At 42.1% G+C, this 25,874-nt stretch overlaps 1 protein-coding gene across 1 annotated transcript in view; it reads right to left on the minus strand.

Annotated features, from left to right (window-relative positions):
- Positions 1-24,968, minus strand: part of LOC146986399 (Golgi apparatus protein 1-like) — a 55,951-nt gene extending 30,983 nt beyond the window's left edge. The window contains exons 1-4 of the mRNA XM_085780192.1: positions 24,534-24,968; positions 3,824-3,853; positions 2,026-2,112; positions 576-791 (exon numbers count right to left, since the gene is read on the minus strand). Of these exons, the coding sequence (XP_085636318.1) occupies positions 576-791; positions 2,026-2,112; positions 3,824-3,853; positions 24,534-24,947 (747 nt within the window). The 5' untranslated portion in view covers positions 24,948-24,968. The remainder of the gene's footprint in view (positions 1-575; positions 792-2,025; positions 2,113-3,823; positions 3,854-24,533) is intronic.
- Between the last annotated feature and the right edge of the window lie 906 nt (positions 24,969-25,874).

The following is a 25,874-nucleotide window of genomic DNA, read 5'->3' on the forward strand; positions in this document are numbered from 1 at the left end:
CTAACACATGAAAAAAACCTATAAATAAAGCTGGTAAAAAAAAAAATGTAATGAAATTGTATTAATCCACTAATTACTATACCCTGAGGAAGACCAAGTTAGGTCGAAACGCTGGTCCCGTTTGTATTTTAATAAAATTATATTTTTCTACATCGAGGCTACGAGTCGAGCGACTGCTCCTTTCTCCTTTCATTAATCCACCAATAAACAGTTTTATAAAAACATTCATTAATCAATTCATGAATAAATATTGAAAAACTATGTGAAAAGGCGACTTTCCTTTTAACGATTACTTCATGGATCATATTACTCATTCAGCTCTGTGACACTCTTGGCCAATTGGATGTAACGAGCTCTCTGATTGGTCGGAGCGGTAACCAATCATACGTTTTCCAAGTTTTACCCACTTTTATTTTGTCAATTAACATATAAAAATGAAGGAAACGCTTCATGACTCTTCCTGCCTCCTCTACAAACTCACCCACAGTATCTGCATCCTGTCACTGAGCATCAATCAATCAATCAATCAATCAATCAATCAATCAATCAACCAATAACTCATCAGCGGTGCTCACCCTCTCCCCGGTGCTGATGCTGCCGCAGCGCAGCGTGTTGATGTCTTCGCGACACTTGTCCATGAAGCCGCAGATGAGCCGGTAGTCGCTGAAGACGATGGAGGTCATCTTGGTGATGTACTGGTTGCACTGGTAGTCGCTGATGTTGCTACGGTGATCGACCAGGCAGGAGACCAGGTAACCCTTACCCAGCTCCTCCGCCGCACACTCTTTAATCTGAGGGACGGAGGAGAGACGGAGAAGAGACGGAGGAGAGACGGAGAAGAGACGGAGGAGAGACGGCGTCAGAAACATAACGATCAATATACGTATCTGTGGTGTTTGGATGTTTGTAGGAAGATTTACTTTCTACAGCCGTATATGTGCAAAAAAACTTTGGGTTTATTATAAGGAACTTGAGATGGTGTCAGGTGCAGACACAAAGGTACAAACAGCAGTAAAAAAGGTAGCGATAAAATAAAACATTTAAAGGTGTAATGTGTAGGAATTCCCCCCATCTAGCGGTGCGGTTGCATATCGGAGCGTATTCTTGATGTTTGCCGACGGCCGTCTGCCTGACTGCACCTGAATGCAACACCGGTGCCTCCGTCCTTCCTCACACTACACAGTGGTGACAGTTTTAACAGGCCGAGCCGACAGCTCCGCTGAGTTTCCGTGGTTACCTACGGTCACGCTGCCACTCAACGTAAAAAATGGCGATGCAACATGGCCGCCTCGGTTCGGTGCGTCGCCCACTTTATGTATTTGAAATGACATGTAACGACTTATTCTAAGGTACGAGAAAGCTTTCATTTGTATGCGGCTGTGATTCCACTTTATTATGAAAGCAATATTTGATTTTTGCTAATAAAAAGCCAAATAAGTTACATACTGGGGCTTTAAATAATATAAAAATTGCATACACAATATACAATTTAGGATTTATGTAAAAAGAATAAAATAAAACTAAAGATAGATGTATACAGATTAAAGAAAATGTTGTAGTTGTGCAAAGGTAGATGGACTGATAGTTCATTTAGTTGCAGCTCATGACTTTGAATTTGTAGCATGTAGGGCTGACCCAAAAAATTCGAAGCTTCGAAGCTTCGTTCGTTGCCATGGTAATCGATCATGAAAGTCCGTGATCGATTTTTTTTTTTCCCTCCTTTTTCCCTTTTTGACACCGGTTCTCATTGGCTATTGTTACATTAAAATGAGTAGGCTACTTGGCATCCTGGAAACCTGCCTGATTTTGGAGATATGCAGTGTTTGTTTGCCATTACTTTCATTATTTCCGCTCGCGCACCCCCCTTGTGTGTTTTCTTCAGCTGCGGTGGTTTGACCTCTCTGGGCCACCGTAGATCTCTGCTCAATCTTGTTTTCCAAATCAAGGAAAAGGACTGAAAAGAAAAAAACTAAAAGCTCCGCCCCCAAAACAAAACGACCAACCAACCAACGAACCACCACTGACCTCTGAGATGGTCGTCTTGCAGACCTCCACGGCCACGGACTCGAACTTGGGATCAGTGGTCAGGTTGAGCTTGTAGTTCCACAGCAGCTGGAGGAGAGAGACAGAGAGACATGAAACATCTGGAAGACACAGAGACGCTGACAGCTGAAGCTCCCAGTGTCTCTGCTCTGGGCTTTAGTTTCATTTATTCATTTATTTACACATTTTATCGTCTCTAATCCGTCCCCTGTGTGATGTCATCGTCCTGTTTGCTGCTACGTTTCATTTTTCATGATAAACTTTGAACTTTAGGTCACATCTCTTCTCTGAGACTCGACTTTATAAATAAAAGTCTGTTATTATTATTGTCATTATTCTAACTGATAGTTTCCTGTGTTGGAGCTTCACCCCAGAGACCGAACATGGACTTCAGCTCCTCGACAACGACAGTAACGTTCATGTTTAATACTGTACAGGCTGCTTTTACTAAATAAATACAAAAGTCAGTAAAGTGAAGGTTTTAAAGAAGAAAGATGGTTTAATTTTGTTCATTAGTTTCATACAAATATTGATTTAATGATGGAGCAGATGACCTAATCTCTGGGAGAAGATGGAGCTCTAATACCCACCACTTCTTTTTTAATTAAATCTGATTGTTTTTGCGTACTTTTTAAATGATTAATTCATTTATTTACTTTCATCTGTTCTCTTTTGCTTCTTTTTCCTTCTCATTAACAATTATGCATTTTCTATACATCTATTATTAATCTGTTACTTCTGTCATGTTCATTTCTTCACTATATTTCACAATTTAATTCACTTATTTGTGATTGACTCTTCTGTGTTGCCATACAAAAAGGTGTACAAGGGAACAACCTGCTTGTACTGAAAAAAAAAGTTTAAAAAAACCACTGATTTTATTCTTAAACTGTGTAAAGTCCAAACACGCAGGTTTAAATGTCCTTTCAATAAAAATCATAACGAAACAAAAACATGTCCGACACTGAAGAACGGTCTGTTAAATGGTGTTGAAACTGCAGCATCTAAAACATGTTCACTATTTACTCCTCACTGATTTAATCTCAAGACAAGAGGCAGATCTGTTCATGCTGTTTGTTTCTAAAGTCGAGAATTAACTTTAAAAAGGGATAGTTCAACATTTTGCTATGAGATAATAACAGAACGTTACGAGACAGAGTTGTTTTAGAGGTAAATTCATGATGCGCGTTGCCTTCAGGGACAGTTTTTCATCAAGCAGTCTCTGTATTTCCCTCTAAAACAACTCTGTCTGGTAACGTTGTGTTATTATCTCATAGCGTGGTGAATGTGCAGGTCACAACTTGTCCACCAGAGCGTTGTGGAGTTGTTGGATTGTGTATTTGATGAGTTTGATGAGGGAAACCAAGAAATCCCATTAGCCTCCGTAGCGTAGCTCTGAGCAGCTCACGGCTCTGCTCCGCCGTTCTAAAAATAGCTTGCACCAACAATTAAAGGTAACGAACCTACTGCTATGACTATGGGGATTATGGCAATGGGCCAATTTGCCAAAATGTTGAACTATCCCTTTAATGTTTCATGTTTCATCCTAAGAAAATGAACCTTCAAGTTCAATTGATTTTGTTTTTGGATCCACTCTGACCCTGTTTCAACCCAAGTGTCTAATCCTCAGTGAATCTGCCGCTCGCCTGTGGAAACTCCTGACGGACTGGACGGACTAGATACTATTCACTGATGCATGCTGGGAAACTGGGCACTGGGAAAGTTGTGATGTGACGGCAGAAATGGAAAAGATAAAAAGAAGAAGAAAAAAAATACTTACATGGTTGCATTCAGTGGCGATTTCTGTTTCCTGAAAGACACAAAGACACAGAGAGAGAGAGAAAGAGAGGAGGGTTAGAGATAACATCACAGCTTCAGCAGCTTCCCACAATGCTTTGCTGCAAGCTCGTCTGCAGCGTGACGGTGCGTTCAGGTGCTCGTGGTCATTTCCACCGAGTTCTGAGTTATTCCTCACAGTGCGGCGCTGACCTGAGGTGACCGACTGACCAACTGCAGACGGACCGGCTCCAGAGAAACACCCAAATCACTGCTGTGTGTGTGTGTGTGTGTGTGTGTGTGTGTGTGTGTGTGTGTGTGTGTGTGTGTGTGTGTGTGTGTGTGTGTGTGTGTGTGTGTGTGTGTGTGTGTGTGTGTGTGTGTGTGTGTGTCTGTGTGTGTGTGTTTGAAATAACAGCTCTGCAGATGGCCCAGGAGCTCCTGACCGTTCACCACATGGCCGCCGCAGCAGGAGCCAGGAATAGGCTCCATATGTGTGTGTGTGTGTGTGTGTGTGTGTGTGTGTGTGTGTGTGTGTGTGTGTGTGTGTGTGTGTGTCCTATCTACAGTGTATTTTACACACCAGTGTCACAATGCAGCTCACACAGGACAGTGAAGGCAGCACGGTGAGCGAGCGGCTCAGTCAGGACAGATGTTAGAAAACAGCAGCAGCTCTGATTCAGAAACAAACACATGTGACCTGGACCGACCTCAAAACACAACGAAACACAGACACACACCCCAACAACCTGTGTGTGTGTGTGTCTGTGTGTGTGTGTGTGTGTGAGACTTTAAACCGGTTCATTCCTGATTTTTCTGCTTCTTCAGCTCCAGTTTGGTTTAAAGAACTCGACTGTGACGTGAGTTTGTCCGACAGACGCAGCTGCTGCCTGAACCTGATGATACACACCGTCACACACACTGACGTCGTCACCTCCACACAAACACACACACACACACACACACACACACAAGAAAAAACAAGAAAAAAATCCTCATCGTGGTTTTGCCACAAAATAAAAAATAAAGACGGTTTGATTTGGTACAAATATTGATGTTATCAGCTGCTCTCTGAGAAAAGATGGAGCCCTGACACCTTAACAACCCCCTGACCTTCTCTTTTGATTTTTAGTGCTTTCTTTTTATATATATTTTTTTATTTACTTGTACTTCCCTCTGTTCTCTTTTGCCATTTTTTCTTCTCGTTAATAAGAAAATTAAATTATAATAAAAAAAAATTAAAAAACTGATTTCAACAGGTTTGTTTACGGTGCAGTTTCTCCGTAGATACACATAGATGCCGCATTCAGGCTGGTCAGGCACGTCAACACGGCCGCCATCTTGGGTCGGGGTTTCTAACCATAGACATATACGTCTGACAAGCAGTCAGACCCTTGTTGTAGAACAAATTTCAGTGTATGTATGCATGCATGTGGGTGTCTGAGTATGTAAGTGTATGTTTAATATAAAAAAAATATGTCTGACATTTATAATAAACCAAACGGCTTGAAAATCGGTTGAATATTCAGTGAGTTATGTCGATTTTAATGGTTGATAGACGTCTGCCTCTGTTGACTAATGCAGTAAGTAGACACAGCTTCCCCCTTACCAAGATGGCCGCCGCGTTGACCTTACGTTCCAATGGACAGCAGCGTCAGAGGCGGCATCTATGTGTATATCTATGCAGTTTCTCAACCAGTCCCCTAGTGGTAGTAGCTGGAATTGCACGGGACACTTAAAACGATATAATATAATTTTACTGAGTGACCTTTACAGAGATTTATCATTTTACTAGAAGCTAAACTAATTAGCATCTTTCCCCAATCCCATAATGTTTTAATGGGAAGTTGGTCACTATGTAAACTAAACTACACCAGTCTGGTGTCTCCTCCTCTGTGTCTCTAACCCTCCTCTCCTCATGAAGTTCAATTTCACATCTTCAAGCACCGATTCTGATTCTGATTCAGATTTAGAGGCCTAAAAAAAAAAGATTGCGTTTCTGTCTTTACATTTTCAATTAGTCTCAGGATATTCTGAGACGACGGGAACTTATTTTAATTATAAAGCTAAGTTAATTAAAAAAAGTCTCTGAGGCCGTTGGTCACGGAGGATAATGTGGGAACCGTCTTTGGTCTCTCACTACATCTAATTTCACGGACACACACACATCCATCCTATAATTTTAACTGACATTTAACTACTTCTACTGATTGTTATTGACTTTATTCAGAGTTTCCTGCAAAGCTGCACTGGAATAATTACAAATAATCAAAGATATTGATTGTTTAACAGTAAAATATTGAGCCTCTAATACAGATTTGTCATGTAATTGTAAAAACAAATGTGTGTTAATGTAAAAATATCCCATGTTATCAATGACAAGCAGAGACATTCAGGGGTTAAAACCTCGATAGAGAAATAAAAGTTTAGACTTTTAACCCAGACTAGCTTTTTAATTATTTTTTAGCTCATATGTATTTTAGTATTTACACCTCGTATGTATTTTTTAGATTATTGGATGTCTTTATCTTAATTTATATTGTAGATAATTTAGATAGATCATAGATCTGTTTGTTTTTTTAATTTTCTGTTGTTACAATGAATGAATCAATGAATTATTGATTGAGTGCAAACACAGCTGCTGTAACAACTGTAATTTCCTGTAAAGGGTTAATAAGTATCTATCTATCTATCAGACGGCCCCTAATGGCCCACAGGCGACAATAAACATCCCATAAAACACATCAGTAAACTAAACTGTAACGTCCACTACACTAACTGTCTGCATGATGCGAGGCGTTCAGGGGCCGTCCGTACATCACAGTTCTCTGCCAGTTAGAAAAGCTTTTCCAACACGTGAAACAGACAAAGCAGGTTTTATATTAAAGGGATAGTTCACCCAAAATTGAAATTTCTGGGAGAAGTTTCAGAGTCCTCCGTGGCTTCTCTGAGTTACAGGGGGTCTCGGCGTAGCAGTGCATGTCCATATGACGGTTGCAAATGGATACCAACTGTCTTCGTAACAAAAAGACACACCAAAAAACATCCAAATACCTCTGCATTTCGGGGCTTCAATACAAGACGGACATTACATACGAGCAGCATGGAGGTATTTGGATGTTTTTGGTGTGTCTTTTTGTTATGAAGACAGTTGGTATCCATTTGCAACCGTCATATGGACATGCACTGCTACGCCGAGACCCCCTGTAACTCAGAGAAGCCACGGAGGAATCTGAAACTTCTCCCAGCCCTTTAGTCCACATGAGGGTGAGTAGATAATGAGTATGAAATTTCAATTCTGGGTGAACTGTCCCTTTAAATGGTGTGTGTTAGTGTTTGTTTCCATAGTTACGGCCTCGATGATGTCGTCAAATATAACAGATTAGACTCTTTTGGACCTGGTCCCCCCCCCCCCCCCCCCCTCCAGGGGAAAGAACTCCACCTCTGGATCACAGTGACTCATGTGGGAGTTCATCCGGCTCGTTCCAGAAACTTCTCCTCTATTCCACATCGCAAATAAGATCCAACGATGATGAAACGACAAATTATCTCAGTCGCTGTGTGTGTGTGTGTGTGTGTGTGTGTGTGTGTGTGTGTGTGTGTGTGTGTGTGTGTGTGTGTGTGTGTGTGCGCGCGCGTGTGTGTGTGTGTGTGCGTGTGCGCGTGTGTGTGTGCGTGTGTGTCGACACACCCATGTATGTAAATACTGGAGCAGCTCCGGCTCCTTTTGTTCCGGCTGCTCAGTGAAATGTGACAATTTACACTTTAACCAGCGATGATGCGTTCAATGACACATGATGAAGGAGAAGGAGAAGAAAAAACAGAGAGAAGAGGAGAAAGGAGGAGAAGGAGGAGAGGGATACATGTTCGACTCCTCCTGAGGCAGGAAGCACAGGAACTGTGGAGCTCGGTCTGAAGAAGAAAGAAAAGAAGGAGAAGAGGAGGAAGAAGGAGGAAAAGGAGGAAGAGAAAGAAAGAAGAAGTAGCAGGAGAAGAAAGAAAAAAGAGGAAGAGGAGGAGGAAGAAGGAGAAAGAAGGAGAGAAAGAAAGAATAAGAAGCAGGGGGAGGAAAAGAAGAAAGAAAAAAGAGGAGGAGGAAGAAGGAGAAAGAGGAGGAAGAGGAGGAAGAAGCAGGAGGAGGAGGACTAGGTGGAGGAAAAGAAGAAAGAAAAAAAGAGGAAGAGGAGGAGGAAGAAGGAGAAAGAGGAGGAAGAAGCAGGAGGAGGAGGACTAGGTGGAGGAAAAGAAGAAAGAAAAAAAGAGGAAGAGGAGGAAAGGGAGGAAGATAAAGAAAGAAGAAGTAGCAGGAGAAGAAAGAAAAAAGAGGAAGAGGAGGAGGGAGAAGGAGAGAAAGAAGAAGCAGAAGGAGGAGGATGACTAGGAGGAGGAAAAGAAGAAAGAAAAACGAGGAAGAGGTGGAAAGGGAGGAAGAGAAAGAAAGAAGTAGCAGAAGAAAGAAAAAAGAGGAAGAGGAGGAAGAAGGAGAGAAAGAAAAGGGTGGAGGAAAAGAAAGAAAAAAGAGGATGAGGAAGAAGGGGGAAGAGGAGGAGAAAGAAAAGAAGTAGCAGAAGAAAGAAAAAAGAGGAAGAGGAGGATGAAGGAGAGAAATAAGAAGCAGAAGGAGGAGGACTAGGTGGAGGAAAAGAAGAAAGAAAAAAGAGGAAGAGGAGGAGGAAGAAGGAGAAAGAAGGAGAGAAAGAAAGAATAAGAAGCAGGGGGAGGAAAAGAAGAAAGAAAAAAGAGGAGGAAGAAGGAGAAAGAGGAGGAAGAAGGAGAAAGAGGAGGAAGAAGCAGGAGGAGGAGGAGGAGGAAAAGAAGAAAGAAAAAGAGGAAGAGGAGGAAAGGGAGGAAGAGAAAGAAAGAAGAAGTAGCAGGAGAAAAAAGAGGAAGATGAGGAGGGAAAAGGAGAGAAAGAAGAAGCAGAAGGAGGAGGACTAGGTGGAGGAAAAGAAAGAAAAAAGAGGACCAGGAAGAAGGGGTAGGAGGAGGAGAAAGAAAAGAAGTAGCAGAAGAAAGAAAAAAGAGGAAGAGGAGGAGGAAGAAGGAGAAAGAGGAGGAAGAAGCAGGAGGAGGAGGACTAGGAGGAGGAAAAGAAGAAAGAAAAAAGAGGAAGAGGAGGAAGAAGGAGAGGAAGAAGAAGAAGAAGAAGAAGAAGAAGAAGGAGGACTAGGTGGAGGAAAAGAAAGAAAAAAGAGGACGAGGAAGAAGGGGGAGGAGGAGGAGAAAGAAAAGAAGTAGCAGAAGAAGAAAGAAAAAAGAGGAAGAGGAGGAGGAAGGAGGAAATGGAGGAAGAGAAAGAAAGAAGTAGCAGGAGAAGAAAGAAAAAAGAGGAGGAGGAAGGAAAAGGAGGACTGTGATGATGTCATTAAAAGGGGACCAGCCAGTCGAACCTAAAACGGTGGAAAACGAGGACGTTTCCGTTTGTTTCATCCAGCTGTTTTTACACAGATGAGTTAAACTATTTAAACACCCTCAGTCAGTCGACTCAGGTTACTGCCATCAGGTTACGTGATGTTGTAATAATTGAGACATCGACGGTCGGTCCGACCTTCACGGAGCCGAGACTGAAACTGAAGCGACAACAGATCGATTAGTAAAAAACTCAGCAGAGGAACTTCCTGCAGCCTGAAGCCGTTCACACAGTTCATTATACAAATCTATTCTCATTTTATAAAACGGAAAGGTGAAATCCAGCGATCTGATTGGTTGTTAACCGTGGTATATTGAGCATATACCACGGCTACTATTCTAAAGCCTCATCACAGCGTAGGCTATCACTCCGCCTCAGGCACGTATGACTGGTATGAATGGAAGTTGTTGTCATGTATCCATGACAACGGACTGTTGCAGTCCGTAGCCAAATACAGCTGATGTATTTATGATGTTAAAGGGATAGTTCACCCTAGAATGATATTTCGCTCATTATCTACTCACCCTCATGTTGACTAAGGGCTGGAAGAATTTTCAGAGTCCACCGTCCCTTCTCTGAGTTACAGGGGGTCTTGGCGTAGCAGTGCATGTCCATATAACGGTTGCAAAAAATTAAATAAGTCTATATTTTAAGCTTGTTTGTAGCGGAAGCTTCTCGAAGCTCCTCTTCCTGGTCCGTCCAAATCTCGCGTGATTTGCGCCGGCGTCAGTGCGGTTACTGCGAATCACGCGAGATTTGGACGGACCAGGAAGAGGAGCTTCGAGAAGCTTCTGCTACAAACAAGCTTAAAATATAGACTTTTTTAATTTTTTTCGGGACAATTACGCAATTTGGGGCTTCAGCACAAGACGGACATTACATACGAGCATCATGGAGGTATTTGGATGTTTTTTTGTGTTTTGTGTTTTTTTACGAAGAGCTCTGGTGTCCCTTTGCAACCGTTATATGGACATGCACTGCTACACCGAGACCCCCTGTAACTCAGAGAAGGGACGGAGGACTCTGAGAATTCTTCCAGCCCTTAGTCAACATGAGGGTGAGTAGATAATGAGCGAAATATCATTCTAGGGTGAACTATCCCTTTAAAAAAACGGACTAAAGTAGTTGAATTCACATGTTTAAGGTTTAACTTTCACCTCCAGAGGGTTAACAACGGTAGAGGGGACTGAGCAGTGACTTTCACCTGAAAAAAAGCGGAGGAAAAGACGAGATGCAGAGCTACTTGGAGCTAACGTCTGGAGAGGTGGGACTAGTTTTTCCACAGTGAGGCTATTTTATTAGATAATATGTATTTCTGGTTGAATAAAACTACATGAAATTGATTGCGTATCCCTCTTTCAAATTGTCATTATTGGTAACCGTTTTATAAAAGCAATATATCACTCCAGGCCGTGGTATATGCTCATTATACCACTCTAAGGGGGAACAACGCCCCTTAGAGTGGTATAATGAGCATATACCACGGACTGGAGTGATATATTGCTTAAATAATCAACCTGCAGAAGGAGGAGAAACATGGAGGAGCAACGAGACGGTCGGAGAGGACGGTTTCCGTTTCCACGCCGACCTGACGTGACCTGACGTGACCTCAGGCTCTCGCTGAGCAGAGATGATAACAATCAGCTGTCGACACTTTGTCCTGTGAGATAACGAAGCTGTGAAACGACAGAGAGTCTGACCACATGTGTGTGTTTTTAAACAAAAAGCAGAAGTGTCGAGGAGAAAACCATGACGAAGCAGCAGCAGCATCACACAAGAGGAACTGATGTTCACAAACAACCGATCATCAGAGCAGTTACTGGCAAAACAAGAAACTCCTCTGACATTATTTAACTCTGGAAATATTTTATACCTCTACGTTTTAAGATGAAACAAGTGTCCAGATTTATTTCTGATGAAAAAAAGAAAAAGAAAGTCATATTTGCACATTTTAAAGAGATATAAAATTAATTTCCGTGCAGCTGTCAAAGAGATAAGACTGAAATTGTCCCGAAATGTTAAAGGACCATTCCAGGCGAATTCAACTCAGGGGTGTATTTTCATATCATTTTAGGTCTAAAAGAATGAATGTGAAGATTTTCAGTTTAATCGCTCCTGTTTTGCGGTAGCTGCGTCTGTCCGCGCATCGCCACGGCAGCAATGAATGGGAGTGGATGTAAGTTCCGCTGTTTAGGCTGTTTACATCCCTCAAAGCCACATTTTTTTTCCACAGACAGCGTCAGATGGCGACTCAAACATGCACCGAGATGTTTATTTACTTCAAGCAAGCCGACATGTTTGTAAAACTAGATCTAATTCAAAGTCTCCCGGAGTCTCGCGCGAGACCCAGTTGCCGTGCTCGGTGTGTTCAGGGGCAGTGGGAAAAGCTACCGTTTGTGTCATAAACACAGGAATATCAACTCTTTACTTGCTTCAAGTAAAAAAAGCTTCTCGGCGCGTGTTTGAGTAGCCATCTGACGCTGTCTGTGGAAAAAAATGTACACTTCAAGCAAGTAAAGAGTTGATATTCCTGTGTTTATGACACAAGCGGTAGCTCCTACTGCGCCTGAACACACCAGCACTGCAACTTGGGTCTCGCGCGAGACTCCGGGAGACTTTGAATTAGATCGACTTTTACAAACATGTCGGCTTGCTTGAAGTAAATAAACTTCTCGGTGCATGTTTGAGTAGCCATCTGACGCTGTCCGTGGAAAAACATTGTGGCTTTGAGGGCTGGAAACAGCCTAAACAGCAGAACTTACATCCACTCCCATTCATTGCTGCCGTGGCGATGCGGGGACAGACACAACTAGGCCTACCACAAAACAGGAGCGATTAAACTGAAAATCTTCACATTCCTTCTTTTAGACCTAAAATGATAGGAAAATACACCCCCGAGTTGAATTCGCGATAAAAACTAAATAAGGATTAAGATCAAATTTTAAAAAAATAAAACAATCCCTAATGGTCAAATCATTCAAACCATATAACCAAATATTCACATCATAATAGTGCATCAGCACTCTCGTCCAATCAGATCACTCGGTTTGACTGAGCTCAGAGTCCCTCAGACAGTCACTGCTGCATTATCAATCAGGTAATTATCGATTGATTGATCACACAGCGACCTGAGGCAGCAAAGTAAGACCATTCATCCACTTCCTCCACACACACACACACACACACACCCTATAAAAACAGCTGGACAGGGCAGGTGTGCAGCAGATGTGTAATGTGTGTGTTTTCACTGAGACGCTTCACTGTCGTCAAACAGTGAAACCAAACAGGAAGCAGCAGTGAACCACACACACACACACACACACGGTGATGACTCGACACAAACTTGTTGATTAAGTGATAAACTGAACACACTCTGTGGCTTCTTCTATCATCCTGTCAGATCAAAACACACAACACAGACACACAACACTGACACACAACACTGACAAAACACACACACACACTTCCTCAGAATAAGATCATGTGAGTTCTGCTGAAGAATTTTATCTCCACTACAGGACACCAGAGGTGAATAGGGTAACATTTTTTAACTAACAGATGTCACCATGAAACTTCCCAAGTTTATCACTGACATTAAGGCAAATATTTTTTGTATTACAAGTTTTGTCAAATTTTATGTTTAAATATGTAAATGAGGCGATATCTGATGAAATATGCACTAATTTGCATACATTTCCAGAACCGAAGTCTGAAAAATGGATGAAGCTACTTTCAAAATTCTTGTTTTTTATTTTGTTGACATATTAGAGTCAGAAGTTTTTTTACAGAGGAGGATCTCTATTTATCACTCTGTAAATGAGAAAATACTGTCACCAGCACTAAAAAAAAAATCTAATTTTTAGTAATAAAATGTTGTATAAATCAGGCTGTGAATGATATACCAACAAACTCCTCTGTAAAAACCTTCAGAATATAGAAAGGGATCAAACTGGAAGGTTTGGTGTCTGTAAGTGCTGCTGAAGTGGAGATTTCAGGCTCAGAGTCTGAGGAAAAACTATTTTTGAAAACAGCCTTTAAGACTTGTACTGTAAAATCCCATAGATTGTTAATGTCAATCGTACTTTTATGATTGGTTGCTGATACAAAGGAAATGACAATTTTTAGAGTGTACATCATTGCTCAGGAGAGAGAGAGCTTTACAATGAGACCTGACATGACATGGGTCAGACTAACTTTTGGTGAATTTAGGAGAAATCTACCGACGAAAGAGACGAAATGAAGTAAAATAAATGTGGACCAAAATCTCAAAATGTTTTGCCTGTAGCGTCTCATCTTAAAATATTTCTATTGTAAGTTTCTAGTCTTAGAAACGATGATGCAACAGGAAGCAGCAAACACGAGGAGGAAGATCTTTCAAAATAAAACAACAGTAAATCATAAAGCCAGAGTTTAATATATTATTGTTACTGATGATGTCGACCAGCTACGTATCACCTCCCTGTCAACGTCCACCTGATGCATGATGGGAAATAACCTCATAGGGATCCAGTCCTGGAAACAGCGACTTTACAAAATCCACCAATAGTACAGAGTGTGTGTGTTTCTGTAGAAACACATTAACACACACACACACACTCTGTATGACGGTGTTGAACTCTCAGCTGCAGTCTGATCATCAACACCTAAACGGGTTCAGATGAACAACATGAAGCCTGGATGAACCGTCACATCGACACTGGACACTCTGGGAGGATGTTGCCAGGCAACCAGGGACTATTTTTCCTCTTCTTTTTGGGCACAGAGCCAAAATTAATTTACCACAACAAACTAAAAGCTGCTGTGTTTGTTGTTAGGAGGAAAAAAACAGTAGACGAGTCCGTGAAGGCAGCAGACTATGAGTTTGTTACTACAACTATGGATTTATCTGTCGATTGTGTCAATAAAATGTTAAAAAATGTTGAAAAATATCAGTCTGTGTTTCTCAAACCACAAGACGAGGTCCTCAAATGTCTTGTTTTGTCCACAAACCAGAGAGAGACTCAGTTTATTGTCGTAAAGGAACAAAGAAACCGGACATATTCACATTGAAGGAGCTGAAATCAGAGAATTTGGACTTTTTTTTCTTTAAAAACTACTCAAAATAGTTGACAATTAATTTAATTATCGATTATTGTGCAAATAATCGATGAATTGTTGCAGCTGTGGTGTCAGTGAAGGCAGCAGACGAGTCGAGTCAGTGAAGGCAGCACAGCGGTGATTCAGCAGCTGCTGTTGCTCCATCATGACACAGCAGCGTGATGATGAACGCTGTTTTCTCCTGAGTTCACACAGAAGCTGCTCTGACGGAGCGACGCTGTGACGAACAGACGCTGACGTGATGTCCTCTACTTTTGGCGTGAAGCTTTTTTTATTTTTTTATTTTCCCTGAACCTGAACGCTGCTGCAGTTTGAATAAAAGGAGGAAAACAAACACACAAACACACACACACACACACACACCAGTGTTCACGGTCATTTCCTGTTCCAACCTGACAAAGCTGCAGTCTGCACGGTGGGTCCCTGAACGCACCTCGGGGTTGAGCCACAGGTCAGATCGTTTCAGTCTGGAAACATCAAACCTGAATTATTTATTATCTCCAAATCAATAGTAGTATATATGTATATATATATATTTTTTTTAAATGTCCGACTGAGCTGTGATCACAGCAGCAGCTTTTATTTTGAAAATCCAGCAGAGTGAAATGATCTTTTCTGTCTCGTTGCTCTAAAAACAAAACAACAAACTCACTATGAGCCATGTTTACTTGGGGTTTTTTTTTCCCATTGTCGTTGTTTGTTTGCTACTGGTCAGCCCAGGTGTCATCAGTTGTTACCATGGTAACGCCCAGGGGGCTGGCGGGCTCAGACCAGCTCTGGATGTGATTTACAGCAGCAGCAGCAGCGAGTTCAGACTGAATCATCTGCTGCTGATGAACTCTGCTTGTTGTTTAAGTGTTTGTTTGACTGTTTGCAGCTTGTTGTGTTGTTGTGCTGCTGTTGTTGTTGTTTCTTTTTACACTTCACATCTGTATATTTGAGCTGTTTTTACTTTATTATCGAGGCTACTGACTGTGTTTGTGTTTTCTAGCTGTTATTTAAACTGTGTACATTTTCGTACCATCTTGTTTTTATCTATTTATGCGCCGTCCATGGGTTGCAGCAAATTTCATCGTCATTCATTGTATGATGACAATAAAGGTTATTCTATTCTATTCCGTTTTAAGTTACATTAAACATATGAAAAGGTCTAATAAGGGCAGGGATATCAAGAATAAGCTATAACAGCTATTAACACATTAGTTACATATCTTACTTTGAAACTATGTGAAATTGCATAGTACCTATAAAAATAAATATACTTAATCTACAATTTAAATAACTACATCTTATTTTACCTCTTAACTGCTCGTGCTTTTAACTATGTTTCAATTTACCCTAGTCACCTTAAATTCTGGTATTCTGTTATGTTTTTGTATGTTTCAAATGTCTTGTCTTCTGTCCTTGTGTGTTTGTGTTTCATCTCGGCTATATTGTAAATGAGGTTACTCCTCAATATATCTCCGAGTTTAAATAAAGGTTATGAAATGAAATGAAATCAAGTGTGTGTGCCCGTCTTTCATTATCTTATGCACCAGCAACATGCAGCTGAATCCATTCAAGACGGTGGAGTAACCTGAGGTTTTTATTTCTTTCTAATCTCTTTAGAGTCAAAGAAAAAGGAGACAGTTTTCCAAAAATTTGGGAAAAACTACAATTTCCAGCTGTATTTTTACATTTCCACATCAGATGGGCAGTAAAACGGTGACTTGCTGCCACAGCTGCTCCAGATGTTGCTCAACAGGTAGAGCAGGAAGAGCAGCTGCACTCCTCCTCCTCCTCGACCCCGAGGCTCTGCACCACGTACACAAAACCACAACCACCAGCAGGACGGCCGGCGGTCGGTCGGAGACACACAAAAATGCTACGAGTCTAAAAGCAGCGCTCAGTCTCACCCTGCAGCCGAGGAGGAGGAGGAGGAGGAGGAGGAGGAGGAGGAGGAGCAGAGTGCCAGCTGGGCATCAGGATGGAGCTGCTGCTGCTAGAGGAGGAGGTGGTGGGGGAATTCATGTCCCACCGTTTCCTCCAGGAACTATTTTTTTCCTGCTCCGGTATCAAGAATCCTGGATTTCCCTGATTTTCCCATCTGGACCGAGGGAAAAGGATCTCAAAATAAAACAGGAAGGAAATCACAAGCACGGAGCGCACCGGGTCATTTTGAAGCCAGATCAAGGAAATTATAGAGTTTATTAATAGTCCTGGTGGTGCAGCGCCACGGAATCAAGACCAAGCGCCACAAATCGACCCCCCCCCGGTCGGACGATCGTTCATAGCGCTGTTCCGTATTGGCATCCTCTCACACACACACACAGAGAGAAGCGCGCATGCATAACAGCAGTGCGCCGTAAAAGCGAAACTTATACGGCGCGATCCCGTTCGTGCTGCATGTTGATAACACGATGACGATGAAAATAAGATTAATTGTGCAGCCCTGTAGTTTAAAGCAGAAGTAAGCGATATTTTTGTGTTAATATAAGTCTTAAATAGTTATATCTTCCGACAGCAATCACTTACATAGAGTGTTTGGACCGAAACACGGGTCTGTCAGTCCCTCTGCTCTGCTCTGAGCCGAGGAGAAAACATTTATCGTATCCTACAAGTTTTACCCAATGAGGAGAGAGAACGGCATAAAGGGGCAGTCCTCTCTGTGTGTGCAGCCAAGGGATGCGCCTGAATGTGGTGACGTAGGGACGAGGACCAATAGATCCATGACGAGGGCGGGGGCTGCTAACTCCATCGGCTGACAAGACGTTATGGTGCGTTCAAGGCAGCCCGTAACTCGTGTTTTTCCGACCTGTGAAGTCGTACCAGTTCGATCTGGTGCGAGTTCACGGGTCGGAAGTTACGAGTGGCCGTTATAGTGACTTTCACCGGTAAAACAGGTCGGAAAAACACGAGTGGGTTGCCTGGAACGCTACAAAGTCGTAAGTCGTGACTTGAAGCTGTAATTTACGGTTTCAAAAGCCTGCCTGGAACGCAGCATTAGCCAAAACGACCGGATCGCTTACTTCTGCTTTAATATAGTTATTATAGATACTGATGATGATGATGATGATATTTTCACCTGATGGGAAATAATCTCATGGGGATCTACTGGTAGTTAGTAGTTTTACAAAAGGATGTTGGATTCTCACAACAACAGCGCAGACGTCTCACAGTGATGCACTGATTTATCTCTGCACTTTGAATATCACCCAGGAAACAGCTGCTCCAGATGTTTATCTACAGGCTACAACCTCAACATTGTTTCATTATTGGTTCAATTTATTCATCTGTTTCCATCTGTTAAATATCAGCCACCAAGGCAACAATTATTTACATCATTAATGTGGTTACCAATTGTTTTTTCTATGTCAGAATAAAAAGGAAAGATTCAAGTTTCTAGTTTATGTCCAAAAAACAAACACCTTCACTTGACTGTTTAAAAAGGGTTGTAAACAAGTTGTATTTTCAAATCTGTTAATGAGTCAATTAGTTATAGGCAATTTGTTTTGTTTATACAGGAATTCAAGCTTGATACAATCTTCCTGAGCACAAATTAATTTTGTTAAACTTTCGTCTGACCGACAGAACAAAAACAAAAACTACAAGACAAGACAAATGCAAATATATCAGAGTTGAAAGCATCGATTTGGATGCAGTGAAAGAACTCACTTCAACAACTAATCAACCCTCATGTGTGAAAAAAGTACAGCCATTTTTGCTTTAAAAACAACAACAACTGTTAAAACTATTATTGGCATTTATTCTGCTTCGCTTCAGATACTTATTTTATCCAAACAGTCCAAGACGTTCTGTTTACAACAAACCAAACCAGAAAGAAGTGGGAATTTATAATAATCTCTTTATCAAAATGCTCTACTGATTAACTTCCTGTCATTTCACTAATCGCCACAGCTCTATTTATGTTGCTTAGTTCACATAAAGCTGCTGAGGAGTCACCACAAGACCAAGGAAAATACAAATATGGTGCCTAAGCTCCATACAGTATAAAGGTAGATGTTTGTATTAAAGCTCCATACAGTATAAAGGTAGATGTTTGTGTTAAAGCTCCATACAGTATAAAGGTAGATGTTTGTGTTAAAGCTCCATACAGTATAAAGGTAGATGTTTGTGTTAAAGCTCCATACAGTATAAAGGTAGATGTCCATGTGTAGTGTGATTACAAAGCAGCTCTAGGCACTATATTAATACTGTGAAAGTCCACAGAGAAATGCACACAGCCTGTATTCAGAAACTGAGCCTTAAAGCAGATATCAGTGGAATGTTTTTGTTAATGTAAGTCCTAAATAGTCCTATTTTCCGTCAGCAATCACTTACATGAAGTATTTCAGCCTAAACACGAGTCTCTCCGTCACTCTGCTCTGCTGTAACCCGAGGAGAAAATTTTCCTTGTGGGATACAAGTGTTATCCAATGAGGGGAGAGAACGGCATGAAGGGCTGTGTGTGCAGCCAAGGGATGCGCGTGAATGTGGTGACGTAGCACGAGGACCAATTGATGCCTGACAAGGGCGGGGGCTGCTAACTCATGGTGCGTTCAAGGAAACTCGTACTTTGTGTTTTTCCTTCCTGTGAAGTCATACCAGTTCGATCTGGTACGAGTTCACGGGTCGGAAGTTACGAGTGGCCGTTATAGGGAACTTTCACAGACAACAGGACGGTAAAAACACGAGCTACGGGTTACCTGGAACGCTACCAAGTCGTAGTTGTGACTTGAAGCTGTAACTTACGGTTTCAAAAGCCTGCCTTGAACACAGCATTAGCCGAAACGGCCGTGCCACTGATATCTGCTTTAAAACCAGCCGTCAGGACTTCCTGTCACTTTGTGATGTCACAACAAAGCCCCGCCCCCTCACCACCTGAATAACACCATCCATCAACTTGCAGGATTTGGTTTCTCTGAGTGTTTTATTCTGAAATCTGCTCTATTTCTTATTGTATCACTTTAGAAAACAGCCAGCCAATCAGAAGAGAGGCTCAGAGCTTCCTCCTCTCGTCTGATTGGCTGACACCGACCTGTTGTTACTAGAGCTCCAGAGAGAAGCTGACAGAGGAGATGAAACCTACACAGAGGTTTTTTTTGTTATGGATGAAAACTTGAAACTAAAACTGAGTTGAAGTGTAAAATATATGGAGCTTTGAACATTCAAGAGTTTATTTGTAACGGTCAAACTGTCTGTGTGTTGTGTTTTATTTTCTTTACGGACTCCCACACCATTAAAACATATCTTTTCTGTAGCAGCTGTTGTCCTGGAGGAGGTCGACTCTCTCACACACACACACACACACACACACACAGTGACTTTCACCAGCAGAGAGGACGCCGGCGTCTTGTGATTCTGAGTCAAGCAGATAATAACGGGCACAAACCGAGGCCTGTGTGTCTGCTGCTGTAAGCTCCTGTTGTAGCGTATAGAGAGTTCTCAGTCTGCTGCTGACAAACACCTAATGAGCTTAAAGAAGAAGCAGAGTGGGCGGTCACACTAGTCCTGACCGGGCTCCATCTCTCAGGACGCACTGTCTTAAACGAGGTTTAAAGGGATACACCAACATTTTTTCTTCCGTGTCTTGCCTCACTCCCGAGTCCATGACCAGCAGATAGACACCATCCTTTCGACCGTGCGTGCAGTAACCATGGAGATAGAGCCGTATCGCCCGTAATTAGCTTAGCTCAAACACTGGAAGTGTATGGGTAGTGTTGGCCTGCCTCCTACCTGAGCCAAAATCAGCTCTAAACTCTGTAAATATATCACTTTATCGACATTTCAAACGTTTTTAGGCGAGAAAGTAGCCGTTTAGATCAGCAGTGTGTCGTTAATTTGTCTAAATACCAGCCGATTACAATTTTGTTCGGACGAATTCGGCGCTACTCAAGCTAGCCGTTGTGACCAACGCACTTCCGGTTACTTTCACAAAATAAAACACCCGTTGCCCTTTACATACAGAAAACCATGGTGATAGAATTTGTGCTTTTACTTTGAAATAGGAAGCTAACCTACCCTCGATGTAGCTAGCTTGAACCAAAATAAACCGTCTTTGCTTGAACCCTCCGTTTTGACCGATCTCGTCCCGTTACCGGCATCTGACCGCTCAAGATGCCTTACCGGAGAGTTTTGTCAGCTCTGAGACGAAGATCGGTCCGTTTAGAGTTGCTGAAGAGTTTCTCTGATGACTTTAGGTGGAGGCAGGCTAACACTACCCATACACTTCCAGCGTTTGAGCTAAGCTAATTAGCGGCGATACGGCTCTATCTCCCTCGTTACTGCACGCACAGTCGAAAGGATGGTGTCTATCTGCTGGTCATGGACTCGGGAGTGAGGCAAGACATGAAAAAATAAAATGTTGGCGTATCCCTTTAAAAGAAGGAAGACCTGAACGCCACAAATCCACAACAACTATAACAACAAGTCTGGGACAAAAGAAGAAAGAAAGAAAAAGAAGCGTTTAGATTTTTCTTGTGATTGTGACAGGAAAAGATGAGGAATCCTCTGTCGTTTAGACTGCAACACACACACAGACACACACACACACACACCAGCTGCTGGGGAAACCACTCGTTCGCTGCACATCAGGAGGGAAGAAAAAGAACAAGTGAACATTTGCCTCCTCCTCCTCCCTGATTAAAGTGTGAGCGGATGTGTAAACACCTCCTCCCTCCTCCTTTTATCAAACTGCCACCGCCGCTCCTCAATTCTCACTATTTTCTTTTTTTTTTTTAATCAGATTGGGGTTAAATTTGGTTCAGAAAAAGGAGAAGAGCTGCTGGAGGAAACTGGAAAGCAATTAATCAATTAAGATGATCAAAAAATGTAAAAATAAATGAATGAAAACAAAAATTAGAAAGTGTGTTGATTAGAGACTCAAAGCTGGAAACTTCACGTCAAACACTTGATGCTCTGACATTTAAGTAAACAGAATATATTTAGGTTTTCAACTATTAGCATCCGTATTATTCAAAACGATCATTAGTCGAGGCTCTGGTTTGATTTGAAGCTCGTTTATGCATTAAAGAAGCTTGAATATCCTCAGGTTTTCCACAGGACATTGAAGGCATCACATAAGGGTTGTCTTCATTTCTATTTTGTGATAATGTATCGACTAAATTATTAGCTGATTAGTGAAAAAGTAATTCATAGTTGCAGCCAGATAACGTAAGACTGTATCTTCATTAGCTCAAGTTCGTTGGAGGTTTATTTTCTTGCATCACGATTAATGTGCGGCTGGAGAGAAAAAAAACTGTCAGCAAATTGATTTACACAAGGTTTGGCGTTGGCACAACTCCTCAAACACACACAGTGGCACACAGGGAGGAGTTGTTATCAGTATCTGTGTATTTTGTTTCTGGAAATGAGTTTCCCAAAACATGTCAGGACAACATTTACGAACCCACAACCAAAGCGATGACTACACAACTGCAACTACAAGTCCTGGAGCTGGCCTCCCAGGGAGGGGGGGTTAATGTGGGAGGGCATCGCACTTTATTTCTCACGGGAGGAGAAAAGAATAAATAAATAATAAAGGGTTGTTGTTTTTATAAACTGCTTTTTGAACTCTTATTAACATTAGCTGCCTGTATCCGGGATTGTTTCTCAGACCACAGCTGCAGTGACATCTTTTTTTTTTTTTTTTAAACCACAAATGTCTCTCTGTCGCTCACTATCTTTGGTTAATGTGATGCAATTCAATAACTTTAAGATCATTAATAAAATAGTTCTACTAAAGTATCTGCTTGTGTAACCATCTGAAAAACTTGGTGTCAACAGTGGGAGGAGACTTCGGCAGGTCAATGCAAACTTTCTTTCCATTAAATATGGTTTAGATTTTATATATGAAATTATCTTTTCTTTTTAGCTGAGGAGGAATAATGTAAATATCAAGCCACATGATTATTATTATGAGGACTGGTACTGACTACAGTAATGGTCTTGGTCTTGACTCAGACTCAGGTTAGGTGGTCGTGACAGCAACACTACTGTTAACTACCTATAATCAGTGAGAGTGTCATTATAGTTTATTCCTGTGTAACGTTACGACCTGGGTCTGAGTGAAACTCTGTAATTACCAGGATTACACACACGAAGCCAAGCATCAACCAGCACAGTCAGGGCTGGGTAACGGTTATCTGCAGGCTAACATCTCAGGCCGGGTTGGTCAGCGTGACGTCTGTTCTGATTATACAAGTCCGCAAAGCTCAGGCATGTGAAAGCCTACTTTCATATTTATTCATAATATCTATTAATAATATCTGGTAAATAAGGTATGCCAGTAAATACATAGTATAATTAAATATGTAACTTTTTATTGTAAGTATATGAATTAAATTGCCAATGTCTGAGCTGAAGTATCCCATATTGTATTTACATGAGGCCTTTATAGGACGTACAGGTGAGAGAACTGTTTTGGGAAAAGTGTCTTTAATGTTTATGGTGTTATTCTACAGATATCATAGTACCTGCAGTTATAGCAATGCTGTTGGACTTTAAAAGCAACATTATATGGATATATGTACCCAGTTTGGCTGCTTTTGCCTCACAGACCTGGCAACCCTGATCTCAGGCTAAAGATTGCTAACCCTTTGATAAGCTAATCATGGGATAGTTAGCTTCCTTAACCTGGTTAGCAAAGTTAACCAATGTCTAACTAACTACTGTAGTATGTCTTAAATATAGTGAGTTGAATCACAGCTCTGGTCTGTCATGCTATATCTATAGTTATACATGTAATATATCTTTGTGTGTGGGGCCAGATTTACAGTTAGCTGCTAACTAACTAGCTGCTCCAGATCCCCTGTCAGTTTTAGCACTTTCTAACGTTTTCACGCACAAAGACAAAACTGGCAACAACCTCGGCAAAAGATGACTTCATTTAAAAACTGCTATATATTCTGCTTAATTCGGCTTATAAATGCTGTTGTAAGTGGTCGTTGTTTCAGTGTGAGACAGTTGTTTTCCTGCTGATCGATGCTCCGCCGCTTCAGATCGATGAAGCCGACAGAGCCGTTAAGGTGAAGCGAAGCCGCACGACGATGTCGCCGACTGCCGCGTCACAAACTTTAAACGTCGTAAACAAGAAAAGCGCCAAATGTTTTTCTTCTGAATGATGCCGAACTGGAGACTGGACTCTGACAATATTAAATATGTGGCCAGGCCTGTTTTCAAATCAATACCCGTATTGATTATGATATCATAAGGGATGGACTGGTGACTTTTTGACCGGTGACGTTTTCTCAATACCAACTAAAATCGAGTTAATTTAAAAACTATTGCATATTCTGTTTAATTCGGCTTATAAATGCTCTTATAAGTGATCTTTATTTCAGTGCGAGGCAGTTGTTTTCCTGCTGATCGATGCTACGTCGCTTCAAATCGATGAAGCTAACTGAGCCGTTAAGGTGAAGCGAAGATGTCGCCGAATGCCGCGTAGCGTCGCTCACAGTACATTAGGATTACATTGTTGGGTCGCGCCCGCGCCGCGAAGGCGACATCCATGACGGCGAGACCCAATGTAATCTCAATATGAGCGACGCGGCATCCGGCGATGTCGTCGTGTATAGTGGAGTTTCGCCTTAATACGAGGCGACACGATTCATAAACTTTACACGTCTTGAGGAAGAAAAGCGTCCAAATGTTGTTCTTCTGAATGATGCCGAACTGAAGACTGGACCCTGATGATACTAAATATGAGGTCGGACCTGGTTTCACATCGATACCCGTATTGATTCTGGTATCATAAGGGATAAATTGGTGACTTTTGACCGGCGGTGGCCGTGACGTTCTCTCAATCACCAGCAGTCTGTTGCTAAAAGAACTCCTCCACGAACTGAAGAGTTATTTTAGCAGCAGCCTGGTGATGCCAAGATGTTCCTCAGAGAGATGCAGGAGGTCTTTTGTACCTGGTGCAGTGAAGTTTTTTAATGAACATTGTTGTTTTCTGTTGTGTTGTGTGTGCTATGCTAAGTAATGCATTTCATAGCACTTATGGTACTGCCTGAGTTGTCAATGCTTGTCATGTTGTACGTACAGAGTGACAATCAATTTCCCTTCAGAGGGATTAATAAAGTAAACCAACCAACCAGCCAACCGGGCGGTTCGCTTCGCTTCGCGCCGCGGCTAACGGTGCAGCTAGCTAACGTTAGCCGGCGGTCCCATCCAGCAGCCAGACACAGACACACACACCGGCACACCCTGCCTCCTCCGCCCGACCTACCTCCTTCTTGTCCTGCAGACACTCCAGCACCGCCAGGTTGTTGCTCCACGAGTGTTTGGGGCAGAGCCGGCTCAGGTCCTCCCTGCACACCGCCTCCTCCGCCAGCTTCCAGCCGCCGCCGCCGCCGGCAGCAGAGCGCCTCCGAGGCTGCGAGGCCCCGGCAGCAGCAGCGGCGGCGCCCAGGGATCCCCGGTCCGATCCCCGGTCCGCGGCGGCGGCGGCTGCGGGCAGCACCGGTCCGGGACCTCCTCCTCCTCCTCCTCCACCTCCTCCTCCGACCGGGTGCTGCTGCGGGTTGTCGATGTTAGCGGCGGCGAGTCTGGCGACGGCATTGTTGTCTCCTCGGAGCGGATGCACGGACGACAAGATGCACATCAGAAGCAGCAGCAGAGGAACACGTATACAGTCCGCCATCTTCACACAGCCAGTCAGCCTGCCCTGCTGCGTTCACGGGCTGTCGGAAATATGGCAACTAGGAGAAAAGTTTTTTTTTTTTTTTTTTTTCAACAAACTTTATTATCATCAGGGCTCCAGCCTAACTTTTTTTTTTTTTTTACTGGGAGCACAGTGGCCCCTAACTTAAAACTTCAGGAGCGCAATCAGAAAATATCAGTGGTGTCAAACTTATTTTAGTTACCGGTAAGCGGAGCCACATACAGCGCAATGTGTTTTATTATCAACTGACGATCATAACTGACAGATAGAATGTTCACAGATCAGCTGTAACCGGTGATACTGTAACCTGGCAACCGTAGTGTTCCATTTACAGTGTTGCCTGGGACTGCGCTACTTATCTTTTTTTGTAACTTCCTTTGTCAAAAATAAATAACTTTTAGTCCAGTAATTTTAGGCCAAAAAAAGGGGTCAACGTTAAACAAATTGCAACAGAAGCAAACTCAACTGATTTTGTATCCTCAACATGTCCTGAGTGAGGGAAAAAAAGCCCCGAAGAATCCCATTAGGGGAAAGTTTCGAAACACACCCAAATATATCCCATTTATACGCATATAAAAAAAATTTTTCACATGAATAGGGTAAAATTTTTAACCTTTAGATATCTCTATGAAAATGACTGAGTTGATTACTTACATTAAGACAAACAAAAAATGTATTCCAAGTTTTTTGAAATTCTTTGTTAACATGAGCAAATTTGCATAAATCTGCATACATTTGCATAAATCGCACCATTTTGACGGCACATGTATATATGAAGTTGCTGTGGTGGTACCGGCATGAAAATTGGAATGAGTTGACTCCATCGGTCAACCGACAAGTTGACCACTTTAAATTTCAAGATGACTGCAATTTTTCAAGACAGCCACATCCTTAGTAGAGCAGGTA

This window comes from Trachurus japonicus, chromosome 6 (genome assembly GCF_045865225.1).
Source record: "Trachurus japonicus isolate A0001 chromosome 6, Traja_1.0".
Lineage (NCBI taxonomy): Eukaryota > Metazoa > Chordata > Actinopteri > Carangiformes > Carangidae > Trachurus > Trachurus japonicus.